The sequence below is a fragment of the Salmo salar genome, chromosome 10 (genome assembly GCF_965601325.2).
Source record: "Salmo salar chromosome 10, fSalSal1, whole genome shotgun sequence".
NCBI lineage: Eukaryota > Metazoa > Chordata > Actinopteri > Salmoniformes > Salmonidae > Salmo > Salmo salar.
Window position 1 is genome coordinate 82270566 of NC_138300.1, and position 21696 is coordinate 82292261.

Here is a 21696-nt window from a genome sequence, read left to right on the forward strand (position 1 = left end):
CGTTGGTGCAGGGTTGTGTTTTGGAGGACCACAGCTCTCGACCTTCGCCTCTCCCGAGTCCGTACGGGAGTTGCAGCAATGGGAGAAGACTGTAACTACCAATTTGGGGAGAAAAAGGGGTGTAAAGAAATAATAAAGTGACAGGGTTGACAATGTCATCTTAACTTATTTTTTTCTTATTTTAATGAAAACACACTAATTCTGGAATTGTTAACATGGTTTAGCTTAGGTACAGCAAAGAGGTATGTGATTCAACTGTTAAATTGAGAGTTTTATCAAAATGTACACACCTAACATGCTGACCAGACCAGCTCCACGCATGTGTCTGCGCGTAGCATTGTGCACATTTAGATTTTGTCTATCCCTACCAGACATGTTCATGACACGAAAGTTAAAATACCAAAACCAACTGTGAACCATCTGTATTAATTTGGGGACAGATTGAAACACACATGAAACATTCATGGACATTTAGTTAGCTTGCTGTTGCTAGCTAATTTGTCCTAGAAAATAAACATTGAGTTGTTATTTTATCTGAAATGTATATGGTCATTTTTAAGCTGTCGAATTTCTGTCAAAATTGTATCAATTTTTTTATCAATTTTGAGTCATACAACATTGAGTTTTCCCTACTCTGACAATAAATCCACAGATGAAAAGGGGAAACCTAGTTAGTTTTTCATTTTCTTTGATAAATCTCTCCCCGTTCATCTTTCTTGTTCTTTTTCTGTGGATTTTATAAGGCGGCAGGCAACCAACTTTAAGGTGCATTTCCGCCACCAACTGGACTAGAGTGTGGACCTCAGTCACCCACGTGGGTATATGCTCTTAAAAAGCAATGAGTAGATGGGAGAGGTGCAGCGCGTCAAGCGTGTAAAATAGAACCAAGTTCATAAGCCTAGTTTCCTGAAACGGGTCACATATGCTGAGCACATGTTGGCTGCTGTTCCTTCACTCTGCGGGCGGTCCAACTCATCCCAAACCATTTCAATTGGGTTGAGGTCGGGTGATTGTGGAAGCCAGGTCATCTGATGCAGCACTCCATCACTCTCCTTCTTGGTCAAATAGCCCTTACACAGCCTGGAGGTGTGTTGGGTCATTGTCCTGTTGAAAAACAAATGATAGTCCCACTAAGCGCAAACCAGATGGGATGGTGTATCGCTGCAGAATGCTGTGGTAGTCATGCTTGTTAAGTGTGCCTTGAATTCTAAATAAATCACTGACAGTGTCACCAGCCAAGCACCCCCACACCATCACACCTCCATCATCCTTTCATCGACACTGCGTCTCACAAAGACACGGCGGTTGTAACCAAAAATCTCAAATTTGGACTTATCAGACCAAAGGACAGATTTCCACCGGTCAAATGCCCATTGCTCATGTTTCTTGGCCTAAGCAAGTTTCTTATTTTTATTGGTGACCTTTAGTAGTGTTTCTTTGCAGCAATTCGACCATGAAGGCCTGATTCAGGCAGTCTCCTCTGAACAGTTAATGTTGAGATGTGTCTTACTTGAACTCTGTGAAGCATTTATTTGGGCTGCAATCTAACTCTAATGAACTTATCCTCTACAGCAGAGGTAGCTCTGGGTCTTCCTTTCCTGTGGCAGTCCTCATGAGAGCCAGTTTCATCATAGCGCTTGATGGTTTTTGAAAATCTTGACATTTTCCGTATTGACTGACCTTCATGTCTTAAAGTATTGATGGACTAACGTTTATCTTTGCTTATTTGAGCTGTTAATATGCCATAATATCGACTTGGTCTTGACTATCTTCTGTATACCACCTCTAACTTGTCACAACACAACTGATTGGCTCAAACACATTAACAGGCTGACTACACCATTGCAAAATAAATGTAGAAATCTATGTTATTAAATTATTGCACCCACACTGCTCGCGCGCACCAACGAGCGTCTGCGTTGCCAAGGGAAAAAATAGAAATCAGTTCTATTTCTGACGCAGATCGTGCTGCAAGTCCTGCCTCTCCCATCTCCTCATTGGTTTATAGAAGCAGGTACCCACGTGCCATTTCCTCATTGGTTATACCCATGTGGGTGACTGAAAGACAAATGAGGTCGGTGGCGATAATGCACCTAATTTATGGAAGTTGCCAATCGCAATATATAGTCCAGAGAAGAAAGAGCCTGGAAGGAGGAGAGATGACTAGAAACGATTCGGTTGACCGTTTTATGTGTGGATTAATTGTCGGAGTAGAGGATCTTGTGCATTTCAGGTAAAATAACAACTCAATGTTTTATATCCCAGGACAAATTAGCTAGCAACAGCAAGCTATCTGAATAGGATAAATTAGCTAGCAAGTGCAAGCTAGCTAGCTAAATTGCCATACATGTTTAATGCTTTTCAACCTGTCCCCAAATTAATGTAATTGGTTCAGAGTTTGTCTTGATATTTTAACCTGCGTGTCGTGATCGCGTTTGGTGTGGGGGGACAAAATACATTTATGCATGATGGCACACGATTTTAACAAGGCACACCTGTTAATTGAAATGTGTTCCAAGTGACAACCTCATGAAGCTGGTTGAGAGAATGCCAAGAGTGTGCAAAGCTGTCATCAAGGCAAAGGAGGGCTACTTTGAAGAATCTCAATATAAAATAGATTTTGATTTGTTTAACACTTTTCTGGTTACTAGATGATTCCATATGTGCTATTTCATAGTTTTGATGTCTTCACTATTCTACAATGTAGAAAATAGTCCAAATAAAGACCCTTAAATGAGTAGGTGTGTCCAAACCTTTGACTGGTACTGTATGCGTACATTTATTTTGCAACGCTCGCGCACGCAACGCGGAATGTCTGATCAGCATGTAATGTCTGAGGGACATAAAAGGCACTCTATTCGTGGAATGACCCAACTGTCCGTCGCCAGGCCTGTACGCACGTCAGCGCATGCCTAGCTTCCAACCTAACAAACATGTAGGCTGACTTGGCAGCCAGACTGGGGTAGTACAGGACTCCAATGTCATACTGGAAAATGTAACAGGACCCACACAGCTGTCTAGTGGGGAGAAGTGCTCCCAATGTCCATCTCCCAACATTTGTCCTTGTAGTAGTAATATTCACCTCAGAAACAGACAGAATTCACACGTCAGGAGGTCAGACCCTGTTCTGTTCTCAGCCTCCTCAGGCTTTCTGTATCTGTCTGTCTGTCTGTCAGTTTGTTTTCATGCACATGCTGTTCCTGCTGTAATACGAAGAGGAGAAAAACTCATTGTTGTGCGTCTGCTATTGTTTTAGCCCATTGGGTGTGCTACAAACAAGTAAGAAAATAATTCGGTGAGCTTACTTCACATCCGTGACAAATGACCACCATTTACACGCTCCACAGAATAAAGAGGAACCTTGACCAAATGCTGCCCTTCATGCACTGACAGCAAACTACAGTGCCTTCAGAAAGTATTCATACCTTTTGACTTATTCCACATTTTGTTGTGTTACAGCCTGGATTCAAAATGGACTACTTTTTTTTTTCTTCTCAAACATCTACACACAATACCCCGTAATGTTAGCAAATGTATTGAAAATGAAATACAGAAATACACATTTACGTAAGTATTCACACCACTGAGTCAATACATGTTAGAACCACCTTTGGCAGCGATTACAGCAGAGTCTTTCTGGGTAAGTCTTTCAGAGCTTTGCACACCAGGATTGTACAATATTTGCACATTATTATTTTTTAAATTCTTCAAGCTCTGTCAAGTTAGTTGTTGATCATTGCTAGACAGCCATAGATTTTTAAGCCGATTTAAGTGAAAACTGTAACTAGGCCATTCAGGAACATTCAATGTCGTCTTGGTAGCCTTGTGTTTTAGGTTACTGTCCTGCTGAAAGGTGAATTTGTCTCCCGGTGTCTGTTGGAAAGCAGACTTAACCAGGTTTTCCTCTAGGAATTTCTCTGTGCTATTCTGTTTCTTTTTATACAAAAAACTCCCTAGTTCTTGCCGATGACAAGCATACCCATAAAATGATGCAGCCACCACCAGGCTTGAAAATATGGAGAGTGGTACTCAGTGACGTGTTGTATCGGATTTGCCCCAAACATAACACTTAGTATTCAGGACATAAAGTACATTTCTTTTTCAAATTCTTTGCCAAATTTTTAGCAGTATTACTTTAGTGCCTTGTTGCAAACAGGATTCATATTTTGGATTATGTTTATGCTGTACAGGCTTCCTTGTTTTCAGTCTGTCAATTAAGTTAGTATTGTGGAGTAACTCCAATGTTATTGATCCATCCTGTTTTCTCCTATTACAGCCATTAAACTCTGTAACTGTTTTAAAGTCACCATTGGCCTCATGGTGAAATCCCTGAGCGGTTTACATTTACATTTACATTTAAGTCATTTAGCAGACGCTCTTATCCAGAGCGACTTACAAATTGGTGCATTCACCTTATGATATCCAGTGGAACAACCACTTTACAATAGTGCATCTAAATCTTTTAAGGGGGGGGGGGGGTTAGAAGGATTACTTTATCCTATCCTAGGTATTCCTTAAAGAGGTGGGGTTTCAGGTGTCTCCGGAAGGTGGTGATTGACTCCGCTGTCCTGGCTCCGTGAGGGAGCTTGTTCCACCATTGGGGTGTCAGAGCAGCGAACAGTTTTGACTGGGCTGAGCGGGAACTGTGCTTCCTCAGAGGTAGGGGGGCCAGCAGGCCAGGTTTCCTTCCTCTCTGGCAACTGAGTTAGGAAGGACGATTGTATCTTTGTAGTGACTGGGTGTATTGCTACACCATTTAAAGTGTAACCAATAACTTCCCCATGCTCAAAGTGATATTCAATGTCTGCTTTTTTTACCCATATACCAATAGGTGCCCTTCTTTGTGAGGCCTTGGAAAACCTCCATGGTCTTTGTGGTTGAATCTGTGTTTGAAATTCACTGCTTGACTGAGGGACCACACAGATAATTGTTGGGGTAGAGATGAGTCCATGCAACTTATTATGTGACTTGTTAAGCACATATTTACTCCTGAACTTATTTAGGTTTGCCATAACAAAGGGGTTGAATACTTGTTGACTCAAGACATTTCAGCTTTTATCTTTAATTCATTTGTAAAAATTTCAAAAAGCATATTCCACTTTGACATTATGGGGTATTGTGTGTAGGCTGTAACAATCCAGGCTGTTACACAACAAAATGTGGAAAAAGTCAAGGGGTATGACTACTTTCTGAAGAAACACAACTCACCCTGTCAATATCAGCCAAATCCTAAGCTTTACCGTCAAGCATTCTTATCGATGTCACATATGCTACTCCATCCTCGTCAGTCAGTCAGAGAGCACGTGTAGACAACGGCTGATGAAATTTGGCTGTCAGCTGCTAGCCAGGGCTCCTGCCAACCCAATCCACACATTAATAGTCCTGGTAGATAGACCCTCCTGTGCAACTCAATTTCCAGGCCTGAGCAGCTTGGCACAGTGGCTGGCTAGGGACACACTCCTCTATGTCTCAGTTAGGCAAGGTAGGAGGTATGTGCAATTGTCTTGTCCACTTTTCCATGACAGTTGTATCTCTGTGTATCTGGGAGTTTGTGTTCACACACAATAAATCAGCAAAGACAGAGGGAGTAGTAAACAGTGAATGTTAAAAACGTACTTTCTTCTTTACCATAGGTGACTAACGATGTGGGCAATATTCAGTGTATTATGGTTTTGATATTTGGCTTTCTGTGGCTATTGTGTTGCTCTTACTGGAGAATATAGTGTGTAGTGACTGACTGTGCTGTACAGATAGAATTCCTTCCTCTTCAGCCAGTCCTCCAGCTGTCCAGTGGATAAAATAGCTGGGACAGATTGCTGCCGTTTGTCTTTCCCCACTCTGAAATGTACAGTACAGTTGCAAGGAGCACAGAGTTGTTTTGTAACGCTGCTCTGCATCTGATCCTGCTGGCTGATTTGGAAATAAGCTCAACATGGCCACCAAGAGTTTGGCACAGAGCTGAGGTGTAGCTTAAGGACATTGTTTTTACCAAGTGCTGCTTGGAGCAACAGGGAGAGAGAGAGTGAAAGAGAGGGGAAAGAAAGGCTGCCACTGGTTCAACTCTAAACATTTCTGGCATTACGGGACAGTGTGACCTGACGTTTCCATGTACTCTCAGCGTCACTAACTATGCCATATCTACACACTGGCCTATTCAGGGCAGCAGAATACCAACTGGACTGAATATCCACCTGTATCGGTACCGGCGTGGACACAGTAAGCCCAGGAAAGACTCCAGACCATTATTCTATATTTAGGTTATTACTCGGGTCCCAAGTTTATAAAGATGTTTTTTGTTGTTGTTTTTTTTACCTGTGTTGGAGTTATGGGGTGAAGTTACAGAGTTACAGTTCATGTGTTTGCTTTGTTCATGACCTCTCTCTGACCTATTATAATGTTACAGTGATTATCAGTATGACACTGGACCTGGACCTGCTGTCAAGTCATGAGACAAAGTCCAGTGGAGGAGTTTATGTAATGTTTGGGTTTAATGTTTTATTTCTCAATGCTTCTATGAACCAGCGGCGGACTGTACATGACAATTGGCCTGAAGGAGAGACCTGTACACATTGGACTCCCAACGCTGAAGGCTACATCCCATATCCCCGAAAACGTACCCGCCCTCTGTCCCCCCCCCCCCCCCACCCCCCCCCCCCCCGAAAACTTACCAACCCTCTGGTTTACCTATTTCCAAGAAACTTGTCCCATCACTGAAGGCAAATCTATAATCCAGAATGCCTTAGCAGTCGTCACGAGTTATAAAATGTGTGAAGTACGGTAAAATAAATGTTTAAATCCCAATTTTCCGGTGCTCATTCCCTAGTCCCCATACTCCATAGTAGCTGCCATGCGTGATTACCACGTGATCCCAGCGCACCTTTCGGGAGATATGGAGTCAATTTGGTAAACTCTGGAAAAGTTGTTTATAAAGGTTTCTTTTCACACATTTTTCTATTCCGGATTATAGATTTGGGCAATTGCGCCGAAACTAAAATGTTTTCTTAAAATGTATGCCAAAGGAAAAAAACATTGATTTCAAAGTTTAACAAACCATACAATACATGCACAATGACTACTTTTAACAATTTACACTGAACATTCTACAAAAACACATTTACTGGAATAACTATGCAGATGCAAAGTTTGGTAACAGCATTTAGTAACAGTGAAATCAGTAACAGTAAAATTTCCCTCAGTGTCCTCGTTTTCCAAAAACTCTGTTAAATGTCTGCAACGAATTAAGATTCAATGATGTCTGCTAAAAGAATGGGTTGTCGCCTATGACATGACACATTGATTTCTGAATAAATATTTTTGGGTTATTCAACTACAGTTAGTGAAGTGGATTTCCACCATGTAACGGAATTGTGCTAACGTGCCCCTGATCTGTACTACATATAAATGCATAATTATGGATATGAATGTCATTCTCTTCATGGTGATGTATCCTAAATAGGTACACGAAGGTAGAAATATGCAATATCCTTCTTTGGGCATTAATCTACACACTGGCTGTTATTTTAATGAGTTCTGCCCCCAAACAAGACCAAATTTGGTTGGTCTGGACTGGACCAAATCTGAACAAATCATAGCTATGTTTTACAAGTTTGGACATCAAAGTACAGCCCAGTAGAGTACAGCACAGAACAGTAAAGTACAGAACAGTAGAGTACAGCACAGAACAGTAGAGTACAGCACAGCCCAGTAGAGTACAGCACAGCCCAGTAGAGTACAGCACAGCCCAGTAGAGTACAGCACAGCCTCCTAATATTGAGTTGCACCTCCTTTTGCTCTCAGAACAGCCTGAATTTGGGGTGGCAGGTAGCCTAGTGGTTAGAGCGTTGGACTAGTATCCGAAAGGTTGCAAGATCGAATCCCTGAGCCGACAAGGTAAAAATCTGTCATTCTGCCCCTGAACAAGGCAGTTAACCCACTGTTCCTAGGCTGTCACTGAAAATAAGAATTTGTTCTTAACTGACTGGACTCTACAAGGTGTTGAAAGCATTGCACAGGGATGCTGGCCCATGCTGACTCCAATGCATCCCACAGTTGTGAAGTTGTCTGGATGTCTTTTCGGTGGTGGGCCCTTCTTGATACACACGGGAAACTGTTGAGCGTGAAAAACCCATCAGCATTGCAGTTCTTGACACAAACCGGTTGCGCCTGGCACCTACTACCACACCCCGTTGAAAGGCACTTCAGTCTTTTGTCTTGCCCATTCACCCTCTGAATGGCACACATACACAATCCATGTCTCAATTGTCTCAAGGCTTAAAAATCCCTCTTTTAACCTGTGACATCAATAAGGGATCATACTGTAGCTTTCACCTGGATTCACCTGGTCAGTCTATCATGGAAAGAGCAGGTGTTTCTTATGTGTTGTACACTCAGTGTATATACCCGGTGAGGGTTCTATCCCTACTCCAGAGTGTAATTGGGTTTTAGAAAACAGCTAACAGCTAACCCAGTCACATCAAAATCTGAAATGACAGCTAACTTTCCCTTATCATTTGTTTCACCTCGTTTTTTCCATGGCAAAAAGGAAAACACAAAGCGGACCCAACTCTTTGGTCCTTTAAAAACTTGCTGTATGTAAAATATTGTGTGCTACAATATTGTGTTCTATCATTTGGAAAATAAACAAATGTGACGGTGGATGACAACATAATGATGTTTGTTTCCAACATTATGGCGGTTTTCCTAAAGAAGTTAAATCTGGTTTGTGTTTGGTTTCCTTGCCACGCTACTAACGAGTATCGCGGTACTGGTATTGTCCCGGCCCGAATAATAACGCTGATTTAAGCAATTGGTTAAGTTGGCTTTTTTTTTACAGTGTATGTAGACTTGATTTACTCTGTAAATGGAGTAAAGTGACTGAGATGGTGACAGACAGTGGAGCCCTAGTGACCTAGCTGCAGTGCAGTAGAACTGGGACATATGTCTACTGCCTCCATTCATCTCAACCCATAGAGTAGGCCTAAAGGGAGCACTGAGTTCATGTTGACATTAAATGAAGTGGCCTTGACATGAGTTAGGTAAACGACTCATTAGTATTGTAGTTTTGAACCTTCAGATATCACATCACATGGGTGACCCTGTCACAAACCTACTAAACTCCTGCTGAAAAATCCCCCCAGCCAGTGCAGTGTCTATCATCTCACCCATTACACTGCACTTTGACCGGTCTCCTTAGAGATGATTGGGCGCTTGGTGGCTGGCGTAACAGTGTGCTCAGATAAGGGCCACTCTTCTGTTTGTTCATTGGGCACGGTCAAGACGCCGAGCCGCTGCCACTCTCTGTTGTCATCTATGCATAGTCACTTTAATAACTCTACCTACATGTACATACTACCTCAACTAACCGGTGCCCCCACACATTGACTCTGTACCGGCACCCCCCCCGTATATATTGTTATTTTTTACTGCTGCTCTTAACCTGCGTTGTTGGTTAGGGGCTCGTAAGTAAGTATTTCACTGTTGTATTCAGCGCATGTTAATAATAAAATTTGATTTGATTTGAAAAAGGAAACACTGCAAACACATAGGCTGTGTTCGAAATCCCCCCCTCCCTATTCCCTACATAGTGCACTACTTTTGACCAGAGCCCTATGCAGGCCCTGGTCAAAAGTACTACACTATATAGCATTTTTTGTCTCATTTTGCGACCCTTTGACTTGGCTCTACGAGTTACATTTTCTTTTACTGGTCGCGTCGTTGCGAGCTGCACGTCCTACATGGTCACCTCATTCAAAACGTCCTATTTTTTTGGAAGGCTAAAACCACGATTTGGTCAAACAGTAAAGTACAGTATCCTCATGATTCCTGTAATGAAAATGTCTGCCTTCCCCTGTGCCTGTTTCAGTTGGGCCTACTGCTGTGTCAAACGAGCCACTCTGTCTCTTTTCCGGGGGAAAAAAGTGTTTTGATAGTATAACATTTAAAAATCCAGTTGGGGGGGGGAAACACAGCTATCCTGTTGTCACAGTTAGAGAGAAGGTTCTCGGCTTTCTGAATGTATACTTTTTATTTCTCAACTCAAATGTTTACAACCAAGATATTTGTTATGGCTTTGAAATACGAAGTGTGCAAAATGCACATTGGCCATTGCAATTGCATAGGTCTCATTGGGCGGTAGGCTAAAACTGCAACTTTTTTGGGGGCATTAAATGTAATGTCAGATCAGCAGTTCCCAAACTAGCGGTCGACTGATATGAAAATGGGGTCGCGGGAGAATTTCCAAAATCCTGGTAAAATAAATCAATTATAATATCTTTGTCTCTCAATCATTGTAATGTGGTTAACCTTAGTCTAAATGAAAATCATTAAAATCTAAAAGTTAAAGTTCAACCAGTTCGTGGGAAAAGGCCGCACTTGACCGTTACACTTGAACCATTCCCACGGTGAATGGCTAAGCCCGCTATGCTATGAAACCGCACACTATTGCAGAGACTTTGATAATACCGGCCACAAATGATATGGTGAAAACAATGTGTGGGGAGGCAGAGGCACAGAAACTCACATCAATGCCTTTGTCAGATAACACTGTGAAACTAAGAATTAATGCTATTGCTAGCTATCAAGAGCAAACTGACTCAAAAACTCCCCACCTTATGCTCTCCAAATGGACGTTAGCTGTGAGGGCCAAGATGCATTGACTTTTGTTCACTATTCACAATGACATATTGTTCTGTCTCACAATTCCAGAGCATGAAACGGCACGGGGGATGTTCAGTGTTCTGCGTGGCTATACAGTTGAAGTCGGAAGTTTACATACACTTAGGTTGGAGTCATTAAAACTCGTTTTTCAACCACTCCACAAATTTCTTGTTAACAAACTATAGTTTTGACAAGTCGGTTAGGACATCTGCTTTGTGCATGACACAAGTAATTTTCCCAACAATTGTTTACAGACAGATTATTTCACTGTATCACAATTCCAGTGGGTCAGAAGTTTACATACACTAAGTTGACTGTACTTTTAAACAGCTTGGAAAATTCCAGAAAATGTTGTCATGGCTTTAGAAGCTTCTGATAGACTAATTGACATCATTTGAGTCAATTGGAGGTGTACCTGTGGATGTATTTCAAGGCCTACCTTCAAACTCAGTGGCTCTTTGCTTGACATCATGGGAAAATCTAAAGAAAGACCTCAGAAAAAAAATTGTAGACCTCCGCAAGTCTGGTTCATCCTTGGGAGAAATTTCCAAATGCCTGAAGGTACCACATTCATCTGTAAAAACAATAGTACGCAAGTATAAACACCATGGGACCACGCAGCCGTCATACCGCTCAGGAAGGAGACGCGTTCTGTCTCTTAGAGATGAACGTCCTTTGGTGAAAAAAGTGCAAATCAATCCCAGAACAACAGCAAAGGACCTTGTGAAGATGCTGGAGGAAACCGGTACAAAGTATCTATATCCACAGTAAAATGAGTCCTATATCGACATAACCTGAATGGCCGCTCAGCAAGGAAGAAGCCACTGGTCCAAAACTGCCATAAAAAAGCCAGACTACGGTTTGCAACTGCACATGGGGACAAAGATCGTAATTTTTAGAGAAATGTCCTCTGGTCTGATGAAACAAAAATAGAACTGTTTGACCAAAATGACCATCGTTATGTTTGGAGGGAAAAGGGGGTGGCTTGCAAGCCGAAGAACATCATCCCAACCGTGAAGCACGGGGATGGCAGCATCGTGTTGTGGGGGTGCTTTGCTGCAGGAGGGACTGGTGTACTTCACAAAATAGATGGCATCATGAGGATGGAAAATTAGGTGTATATATTGAAGCAACATCTCAAGACATCAGTCAGGAAGTTCAAGCTTGGTCGCAAATGGGTCATCCAAATGGACAATGACCCCAAGCATACTTCCAAAGTTGTGGGAAAATGGCTTAAAGACAACAAAGTCAAGGTATTGGAGTGGCCATCACAAAGCCCTGACCTGAATCCTATAGAAAATTTGTGGGCAGAACTGAAAAAGTGTGTGCGTGCAAGGAGGCCTACAAACCTGACTCAGTTACCCCAGCTCTGTCGGGAGGAATGGGCCAAAATTCACCCAACTTATTGTGGGAAGATTGTGGAAGGCTACCCAAAACGTTTGACCTAAGTGAAATAATTTAAAGGCAATGCTACCAAACACTGATTGAGTGTATATAAACTTTTGACCCACGGGGAATGTGATGAAAGAAATAAAAGCTGAAATAAATCAATCTATCTACTATTATTCTGACATTTCACATTCTTAAAATAAAGTTGTGATCCAAACTGACCTAAGACAGGACATTTTTACTCTGATAAAATGTCAGGAATTTTGAAAAACTGAGTTAAAATGTATTTGGCTAAGGTGTACGTAAACTTCCGACTTCAACTGTAAGTATTCAGACCCTTTGCAATGAGGCTCGAAATGGAGCTCCGGTGCATCTTGTCTCCATTGATCATCCTTGAGATGTTTCTACAATTTGATTGGAGTCCACCTGTGGTAAATTCAATTGATTGGAAATGATTACTTCGCCTCCATGGCCTATTTATTGCCTTAACACCCTTATCTTACCTCATTTGCACTCACTGTATATATACTTTTTGTTTTCTTTTTTTCTACTGTATTATTGACTTTATGTTTTGTTTATTCCATGTGTAACTCTGTGTTGTTGTATGTGTCGAATTGCTGTGCTTTATCTTGGCCAGGTCGCAGTTACAAATGAGAACTTGTTCTCAACTAGCCTACCTGGTTAAATAAAGGTGAAATAAAAAAACAAAAAATTGGAAAGGCACACGCCTGTCTATATAAGGTCCCACAGTTGACAGTTCATGTCAGAGCAAAAACCTAGCCATGAGGTCAAAGGAATTGTCCGTAGAGCTCCGAGACAGGATTTTGTTGAGGCACAGATCTGGGGAAGGGTACCAAAAAATGTCTGCAGCATTGAAGGTCCACAAGAACACAGTGGCCTCCATCATACTTACATTTTTACATTACATTTTAGTCATTTAGCAGACGCTCTTATCCAGAGCGACTTACAGTAGTGAATGCATACATTTCATACAATTTCATACATTTTTTTTTTTTTTTTTTGCTTGGTCACCTTTATTGGAACGTAGCAACACACTCTTAGAAAACAAGGGACCTAAAAGGGTTATTCGGCTGTCCCCATAGGAGAACAGGTAGAACCATGTTGGGGTCCTACCGGAAACCAAAAAGGGTTCTACCTTGAATCAAAGAGTGTTCTCCTATGGTGACAGCCGAAGGCTTCGTCCAGTAGCTGTGTGCCAAAATGTAGCTACCCTCTGTGTGTTCTATTTATAGCATGTACAGTGCCTTGCAAAAGTATTCATCCCCCTTGGTGTTTTTCCTATTTTGTTGCATTACAACCTGTAATTTAAATTGATTTTTATTTGGATTTCATGTAATGGACATACACAAAATAGTCCAAATTGGTGAAGTGAACGGAAAAAATATAACTTGTTTAAAAATAATTCTAAGAAATGTAAAACGGAAAAGTGGTGCGTGCATATGTATTCACCCTCTTTGCTATGAAGCCCTTAAACAAGATCTGGTGCAACCAATTACCTTCAGAAGTCACATAATTAGTTAAATTGCACACAGGTGGACTTTATTTAAGTGTCACATGATCTGAGTATATATACACCTGTTCTGAAAGGCCCCAGAGTCTGCAACACCACCAAGCAAGTGGCACCATGAGGACCAAGGAGCTCTCCAAACAGGTCAGGGACAAATTTGTGGAGAAGTACAGATCAGGGTTGGGTTATAAAAAAAGATCAGAAACTTTGAACATCCCACGTAGCACCATTAAATCCATTATTAAAAAATGGAAAGAATATGGCACCACAACAAGCATTAATGCCCTCCTTGCCTGGTCCAACACTCATGGACCAGGCAAGGAGGGTATTCATCAGAGAGGCAACAAAGAGACCAAAGATAACCCTGAAGGAGCTGCAAAGCTCCACAGTGGAAATTGGAGTATCTGTCCATAGAACCACTTTAAGCCGTACACTCCACAGAGCTGGGCTTTACGGAAGAGTGGCCAAAAAAAGCCATTGCTTAAAGAAAAAATAAGCAAGCACGTTTGGTGTTCGCCAAATGGCATGTGGGAGACTCCCCAAATGTATGGAAGAAGGTACTCTAGTCAGATGAGACAAAGAAATTGCTTTTTGGCCATCAAGGAAAAGGTTATGTCTGGCGCAAACCCAACCCCTCTCATCACCCCGAGAACACCATCCCCACAGTGAAGCATGGTGGTGACAGCATCATGCTGTGGGGAGGTTTTTCATCGCCAGGGACTGGGAAACTGGTCAGAATTGAAGGAAGGAAAACAATGACGCTAAATACAGGAACATTCTTGAGGGAAACGTGTTTCAGTCTTCCAGAGATTTCAGACTGGGACAGAGGTTTACCTTCCAGCAGGACAATGACCCTAAGCATACTGCTAAAGCAACACTTGAGTGGTTTCAGGGGAAACATTTAAATGTCTTGGAATGGCCTAGTCAAAGCCCAGACTGCAATCCAATTGAGAATCTGTGGTATGACTTAAAGATTGCTGTACACCAGCAGAATCCATCCAACTTGATGGAACTGGAGCAGTTTTGCCTTTAAGAATGGGCAAAAATCCCAGTGGCTAGATGTACCAAGCTAATAGAGACATACCCCAAGAGACTTGCAGCTGTAATTGCTGTAAAAGGTGGCTCTACAAAGTATTGACTTTGAGGGGGTGAATAGTTATGCACGCTCAAGTTTTCAATTTTTTTGTCTTATTTCTTGTTTGTTTCACAATAAAAAATATTTTGCATCTTCAAAGTAGTAGGCATGTTGTGTAAATCAAATGATACAAATCCCCCCAAAATACATTTTAATGTAAGGCAACAAAATAGGAAAAATGCCAAGGGGGTTGAATACTTTTGCAAGCCACTGTATACCATCCTGTATATTCCACCAGCACTCTGCACTATGAGACAACAGTCAATAATTCAGCTGAACCATAAAAGCTCAGCTTGCCAACAATTATTTTACACAGCTCTGACTAGAAGCCCTCTACCTGTCTGCAGTCTGCATGCCTGTGTCATGTTTAGAACTTGCCCCTATAACAGCTCTCCCACAACATGGGGACTGCTTTACAGGATGTCTCAGGGCTCTGCAGTGGAGACAGCGCATAATGCCTGCACAGCGATAATAAAGCAGGGGTATTAGACCAACTAGACTGCATGTGGGCTCCCTACGTTGATCTCTGTTTTTTGCTCCTAGTACACCTTTCTCTGTTTTCTGTCCCCGTGTACACCTTTCTCTGTTTTCTGTTCCTAGTACACCTTTCTCTGTTTTCTGTCCCCGTGTACACCTTTCTCTGTTTTCTGTTCCTAGTACACCTTTCTCTGTTTTCTGTTCCTAGTACACCTTTCTCTGTTTTCTGTCCCCGTGTACACCTTTCTCTGTTTTCTGTTCCTAGTACACCTTTCTCTGTTTTCTGTTCCTAGTACAACTTTCTCTGTTTTCTGTCCCCGTGTACACCTTTCTCTGTTTTCTGTTCCTAGTACACCTTTCTCTGTTTTCTGTTCCTAGTACACCTTTCTCTGTTTTCTGTTCCTAGTACACCTTTCTCTGTTTTCTGTTCCTAGTACACCTTTCTCTGTTTTCTGTTCCTAGTACACCTTTCTCTGTTTTCTGTTCCTAGTACACCTTTCTCTGTTTTCTGTTCCTAGTACACCTTTCTCTGTTTTCTGTTCCTAGTACACCTTTCTCTGTTTTTTGTTCCTAGTACACCTTTCTGAGACTCTTGCAGTGGTAATAGATTGCAGTGGTAGTAGATTGTTGTTTTGGAATGTTTTCCCCTCCCGATTTTGGCTATCCCAGTGGCTGATGGGAGAGGTATTTTGTCAGTCCCCCGGGGTTAGACCAGAGCCCTTCCCTCCCCCTCACAACCCTAACACACACACACTTGCACGCACGCACACACACACGCACGCAGATGACCTTGCTTGTCCTCGGTGCAGTATGTGCAGTGCCCTCCTCAGCAGGCTTGGTTGACCTCTGGGACAAAGCACTGCTGTTACCGTAGGAACCGCCTGGCGTCCTTTCTCCCTCTTCACCCTCTCTCTCTCTCTGTGTCTGTCTCTGTCTCTCTCTCTCTCTCTCTCTCTCTCTCTGTCTCCCTATGTTGATCTGTTTTTCTGTTACTCTCTGTCTCTCTCTCTCTGTCTCTCTCTCTCTGTCTCTCTCTCTCTCTCTCTCTCTCTCTCTCTCTCTCTCTCTCTCTCTCTCTCTCTCCGTCTCTGTCTCTCTCTCTCTCTCTCTCTCTCTCTGTCTCCCTATGTTGATCTGTTTTTCTGTTACTCTCTCTGTCTCTCTCTCTCTCTCCTCTCTCTCTCTCTCTCTCTCTCTCTCTCTCTCTCTCTCTGTCTCTGTCTCTGTCTCTCTCTGTCTCTGTCTCTGTCTCTGTCTCTCTGTCTCTCTCTCTCTGTCTCTGTCTCTGTCTCTGTCTCTGTCTCTCTCTCTCTCTCTCTCTCTCTGTCTCCCTATGTTGATCTGTTTTTCTGTTACTCTCTCTGTCTCTCTCTCTCCTCTCTGTCTCTCTCTCTCTCTCTCTGTCTCTCTCTCTCTCTGTCTCCCTATGTTGATCTGTTTTTCTGTTACTCTCTCTGTCTCTCTCTGCCTCTCACTGCCTTGCTGTCTCTCTTTGTCTCAATCTCTCCTTCCCTCTCTCTCAATGTCTCTATCTGACTCTCTCTCTCTCTCATTCTGTTTATCTGACCAGCCCACCCTACCCCCTCACATCTGTCAGCCTAGGTTAAAGTGACACCATACCCGTGTTTTGGTAAGAAGCTGAGGGATGGGTCTGTAGAAATGTAACCACTCTCAAATTCATAGACTATGGCTATGGATGGAAGGACTGACCATCCAGGATATCAAAATGAAATATTTTTTACCATGTTTTGAGGCTATACAGTGTTTGTTGACAATGCCATTGTTTATAAACAATGGAGTAAAACGGGCTCATGTGTTGGGTTCTGATGGGGTGTGACAGTGGAACTAAGCTCATGAGGCATTTAGAAGTTATATTCTTGGACTAGGGCATAGTGGAGTAGGGCAGTACTGGAGTGCATAGCTGCTGGTGGGGGTCATGCGGTCATTGAGTGTGTCAGTCATGTCTGTGGAGACTAACCATAAAGGGTGAGCTGTGACCAGAGACCCTGTGTGACAGGTGTCTGTTTACACAATGTCTCTAGTCAGTCAACCATAGTCAGTCAACCATAGTCAGTCAGCCATAGTCAGTCAGCCATAGTCAGTCAGCCATAGTCAGTCAACCATAGTCAGTCAACCATAGTCAGTCAACCATAGTCAGTCAACCATAGTCAGTCAGCCATAGTCAGTCAGCCAGTCAGTCAGTGGGCAAGTCAACCATTCAATCAGTCAGCCAGCCATCCAGCCAGTCTGTCTGTCAGTCAAACAGTTTGCCAGTCAGTCAGTCAGCCAATCAGTTTGTCAGCCAACCAGTCAGTCAGAACCAGCATTGGTAGTGTCAACTGCTACGTACTGTTACACCAACTCTGTTCATTGTTTAAGATCTACATTGGCACATCAGTCTAACCTAGGTACTGTATTTCTTCACTACCTGGCACTGTGGATGTCATGGGAAGGCCTGTGCTGTGATGACATATTAATGAGAGAATTGAATGTCCTGAAACAAGGTGTCCTCTAAATGAAGACCTCTGGGAGCAGCAGGACTATGTTAGCTAATGAGGCCAGCTCTATTTCTCCTGGGTTAACCAACACTGTTCGTAATGCCCGCTGCAGTGCCTACTTTGACCTGCAGCTATTATATACCCACAGTATGCTTCAATGAAACGCAATGCATTTCAGTGTTGACTTGGATCTACAGCTGTACACTATGATTCAACGAAGTGCTATATATTTCTCTTATTGGTATATCTGTGACATGGGAATACATTGAGAGGTGTGGGGCTGGAATTCTCTTTGAAGGTGCATGTAACTGTTAGACACCATTGACCAGAGTCCAAAATAGACGTGAGTACTGCATGGAGTCTGTTAAGATTAGACTTAGCCTCAATAGGGTCAAGCCCTGGCAGGCTGCTTACTGCAAGCTGGTTTCAGATGGAGTAGCTCCTCCTCCCCCGTGACTGAGGGTAAATTCTACCCAAAACCATTAGGTCTTTATCACCCCTCCAGCCCCTCCCCTCATCCGGCCCAGCCCAGAGTCATACGTTCTGCCCCCCCCCCCCTCCCTCTCCCCCATAACAGTGGGTATGAGGGATCCGGTTGCTGTCTCTAAAATTAGGAGTCCATTGAGGGACCAGACCTAACCAGGCTGTGTTGTGTTGTGTCACTAGATATGTGTTGCAGAGCTGAAGGCTCCTCCTACTTGTATGGGCCACGTATGCCCCATACACCATTGTGCCAAATTTATTGTACATCGATTGTGCAAACTGAGTGTGTATAGAGCCTGTAATAGCATGTAGAACAGAGTGTGTTCCATCCTTGTCGTCAGGGATACACTTCATTAGGAACGCTTGTTGGTGTTCAGACCCTCCATTAACTGACCCGCTTTCTCACTCTCCCCTCTTGTCTCTCCAGTCTGATGAGTAATCCCCCCCCTGGTCCTGTCCTCCATTGTGGACGACATGGCGAGCCACTACCGGCCGCCGTCCCCCCTGGAGGATTCGGTGCTGGGCAGCCCGGTGTGTGGGGACTTCCTTGGGGGCATGGAGGAGCTGCAGGACATCTCCCAGTCCATCGACGGTGACGCCCTCAGCTCCTTGGATGTCCCTGAGTACCAGTCCCAGTCGAGTAACGGCTCCGAAGGATCCACCGTTCTAGGTAAGATAGATATACACTCACTGGACAGTTTATTAGGTACAACCATCTAGTACCGGGTTGGAACCCCCTTTGCCGCCAGAACATCTTGAATTATTCGGGGCATTCTACAAGTTGTCAGAAACGTTCCACAGGGATGTTGGTCCATGCTGACAATACGCGGTTGCTGCAGATTGGACGGCGGTACATTCATGTTGCAAACAGCCCGTTCTAGCTCATCCCAAATATGCTCTATTTTTCCACGCCTCAATTGTCCAGTGTTGGTGATCACGTGCCCACTGGAGTCGCTTCTTCTTGTTTTTAGCTGATAGTAGTGGAACCTGGTGTGGTCGTCTGCTGCAATAGCCCATCTGTGACAAGGATCGATGAGTTGTGCGCTCCGTGATGCCGTTCTGTACTGTACTACGCTGTACACCACTGTACTGCGCTGTTATTTGTCTGTTTGTGGCCCACCTGTTAGCTGGCACAATTCTTGCCATTCTCCTTCGACCTCTCTCGTCAACGAGCTGTTTTCGCCCACAGGACTCCCGCTGACTGGATGTTTTTTTTTTTCTTAAAGTAAGAATGAGTAGCCTACGGTGTAGTGATCCTTTCATAAGCCAGCTCTACGTTGTTATCGTTTGACCATATATTCCCTGATCATTCAGGACCCCTCTTCACATAGCTAATCTGTAATTCACCCTGACTCAGAGGGTTAAGAGAGGACACTCGGCTTGTTTAACCTTACCTCAAGGCAACAGAGCTGCTTTTGACAGAGGGGTTATCTGTTCTGTGAATGTCTGACCTACATATTCACACCCTGAGGCCACTCTCCTCTTCCCCACACTTCCACAGAGGAATTCCTAAATCCACACACATTCCTCAACTCACAAGCTGAGTCTGACATGGTACCCTATTCCCTATATAGTGTACTACTTTTGACCAGGGCCCTAGGCTATAGGGAATAGGATGCCATTTTGGACTCAGACACACACTCCCCCACAGCAAATTAGTCAGTGTTAAATTAACACTGACAGTGTCAAATCTAACTATGGGCCCGTGTCTATACGAATCCACATTTTTGAGTATTAAATTAACACTGTGCTTAGTGCTGACACTGTTACACTTTGTCAGTGTTAGGGAATTAAAACTTTCAGTGTTATGCAATAACACCTCATGTAGTATTTTGAATCATTAAACCAATAGGTCAGTATCTCTTGACAAAGTCGCTGTTGGGTTAAAGACATTACAATAATATTTACAAGTCAATCAATCAAATGTATTTATAAAGTCCATTTCACATTAGCAGTTGTCACAAAGTGTCTTTATATAAACCAAGCCTAAAACGCGAGAGAGCAAGCAATGTAGAAGCACGGTGGCTAGGAAAAACTCCCTAGAAAGGCTGGTACCTAGGAAGAAACCTAGAGAGGAACCAGGCTTTGAGTGGTGGCTAGTCCTCTTCTGGCTGTGTCGGGTGGAGATTCTAAGAGTACATGGCCATTGAGGCTAGATCGTTCTTCAAGATGTTCATACTGTAGATGACCTGCAGAGTCCAATAATAATCACAGTGATTATAGAGGGTGCAACAGGTCAGGACAAGGTACCACGACTAGTGAATTCATTCATTTCCAATCCTGTGGACTTCGCCGAGTGAGTTCCCACTGTAAATTTATGACAATACATTACACATATCATAAGGCCTTACGTTGACGGCCAGGCTTTACCCTAATCAGTGGTGTTAGGAACCTCCTGGTTTACAAGTCACCTTATGCTGGCTTGCAAAGTGATGTGCAATTCCTACTGGAATCCAGCCAGAGTTAGGACAGCCAACAGTTCAAATTTTTATTCACCCAGATCTTGCATTCAGAATAACAATCAGGGTTCGAAACATTGATAATGGATACTACCTAAACCATTTAAACTAGAACAACCATTTCAGTAACGATTGCAATACATCTAACTAACGGATTGGATTAGTTTAGAAAAAAATGTTATTTATCTTTGTGTAGCATAAAATCAATCAATGTACATACAAAAACACAGATAGTAAAAACAATCCACCAAAAAAATCAAGCTGCAGCAGAGCATGCTGGGAAATATGATAATGATGGATGGGAGAGTACACAATCAGACTCTCACACTCAGCACTGGTTATTAACACCAACACTGGGGGTTCTTTTACACCAGTGAGTGTTAAATTCACTCTTAGAAAGTGAATTGAACTCCTGAATCAACACTAGAAATGTTATACTGAAAAATCAACACTTGGGAACACTGGTCAATTTGCTGTGCCCTAAATAATATTTTTGTAAACATTGTGTTGTTTTGTGTCTAATAGAAACCACTGGGATGTGTTAACAAATATGTTACTACGTATTAGTTATTATGCAAATAGACTTGAAACAGTGACTGGAACGTAAACACAGAGGCAAAGAGGGGGCTGGCGTATTGGGAAGAGGAGGGAGGAGGGGCTTCATGGAAAATAACAATGATGATATCATGGAAAAGTAATGGAGTGTTAGAGAAGTACTGGTTGTTTATGGTGGTTTAAGGAGTGAAGAAGGAGGGAGAGAGAGAGCGGGGAAGAAGAAGCAGACACTGAGTATCTGGGACGTGATATTCTCTTCCTTGTTACAGTGCAGACTGTAGAGTATTGTGGGTGTGTGTGTGTGTCACGTGCAGTTAGTCCAATATTTATCCCTGATTTGGCTTCTCTCACCCACCTCATGTGGGATGATTTAGTGCTGCTCTATTTTGCACCGTCCCTGGAATGCTGTGTGTTTGGTGTGTTTGTATTCGGGAAACAAGAAAGATACAGTGTGTGTATCATGGGTCAATATTTGACTCATCCCCTGAATTTAGAAGTGTTGCTCATCCACTTTTA

At 42.9% G+C, this 21696-nt stretch overlaps 1 protein-coding gene across 2 annotated transcripts in view; it reads left to right on the forward strand.

Annotated features, from left to right (window-relative positions):
- The window catches only part of pparab (peroxisome proliferator-activated receptor alpha b), a 55949-nt gene that overhangs the window by 14754 nt on the left and 19499 nt on the right, over nt 1-21696 (forward strand). For both annotated transcript variants that reach the window (XM_014124067.3, NM_001123560.1), the window contains 1 exon segment: nt 18594-18836. In XM_014124067.3, coding sequence (XP_013979542.1) covers nt 18641-18836 — 196 coding nt within the window. In that variant the 5' untranslated portion in view covers nt 18594-18640.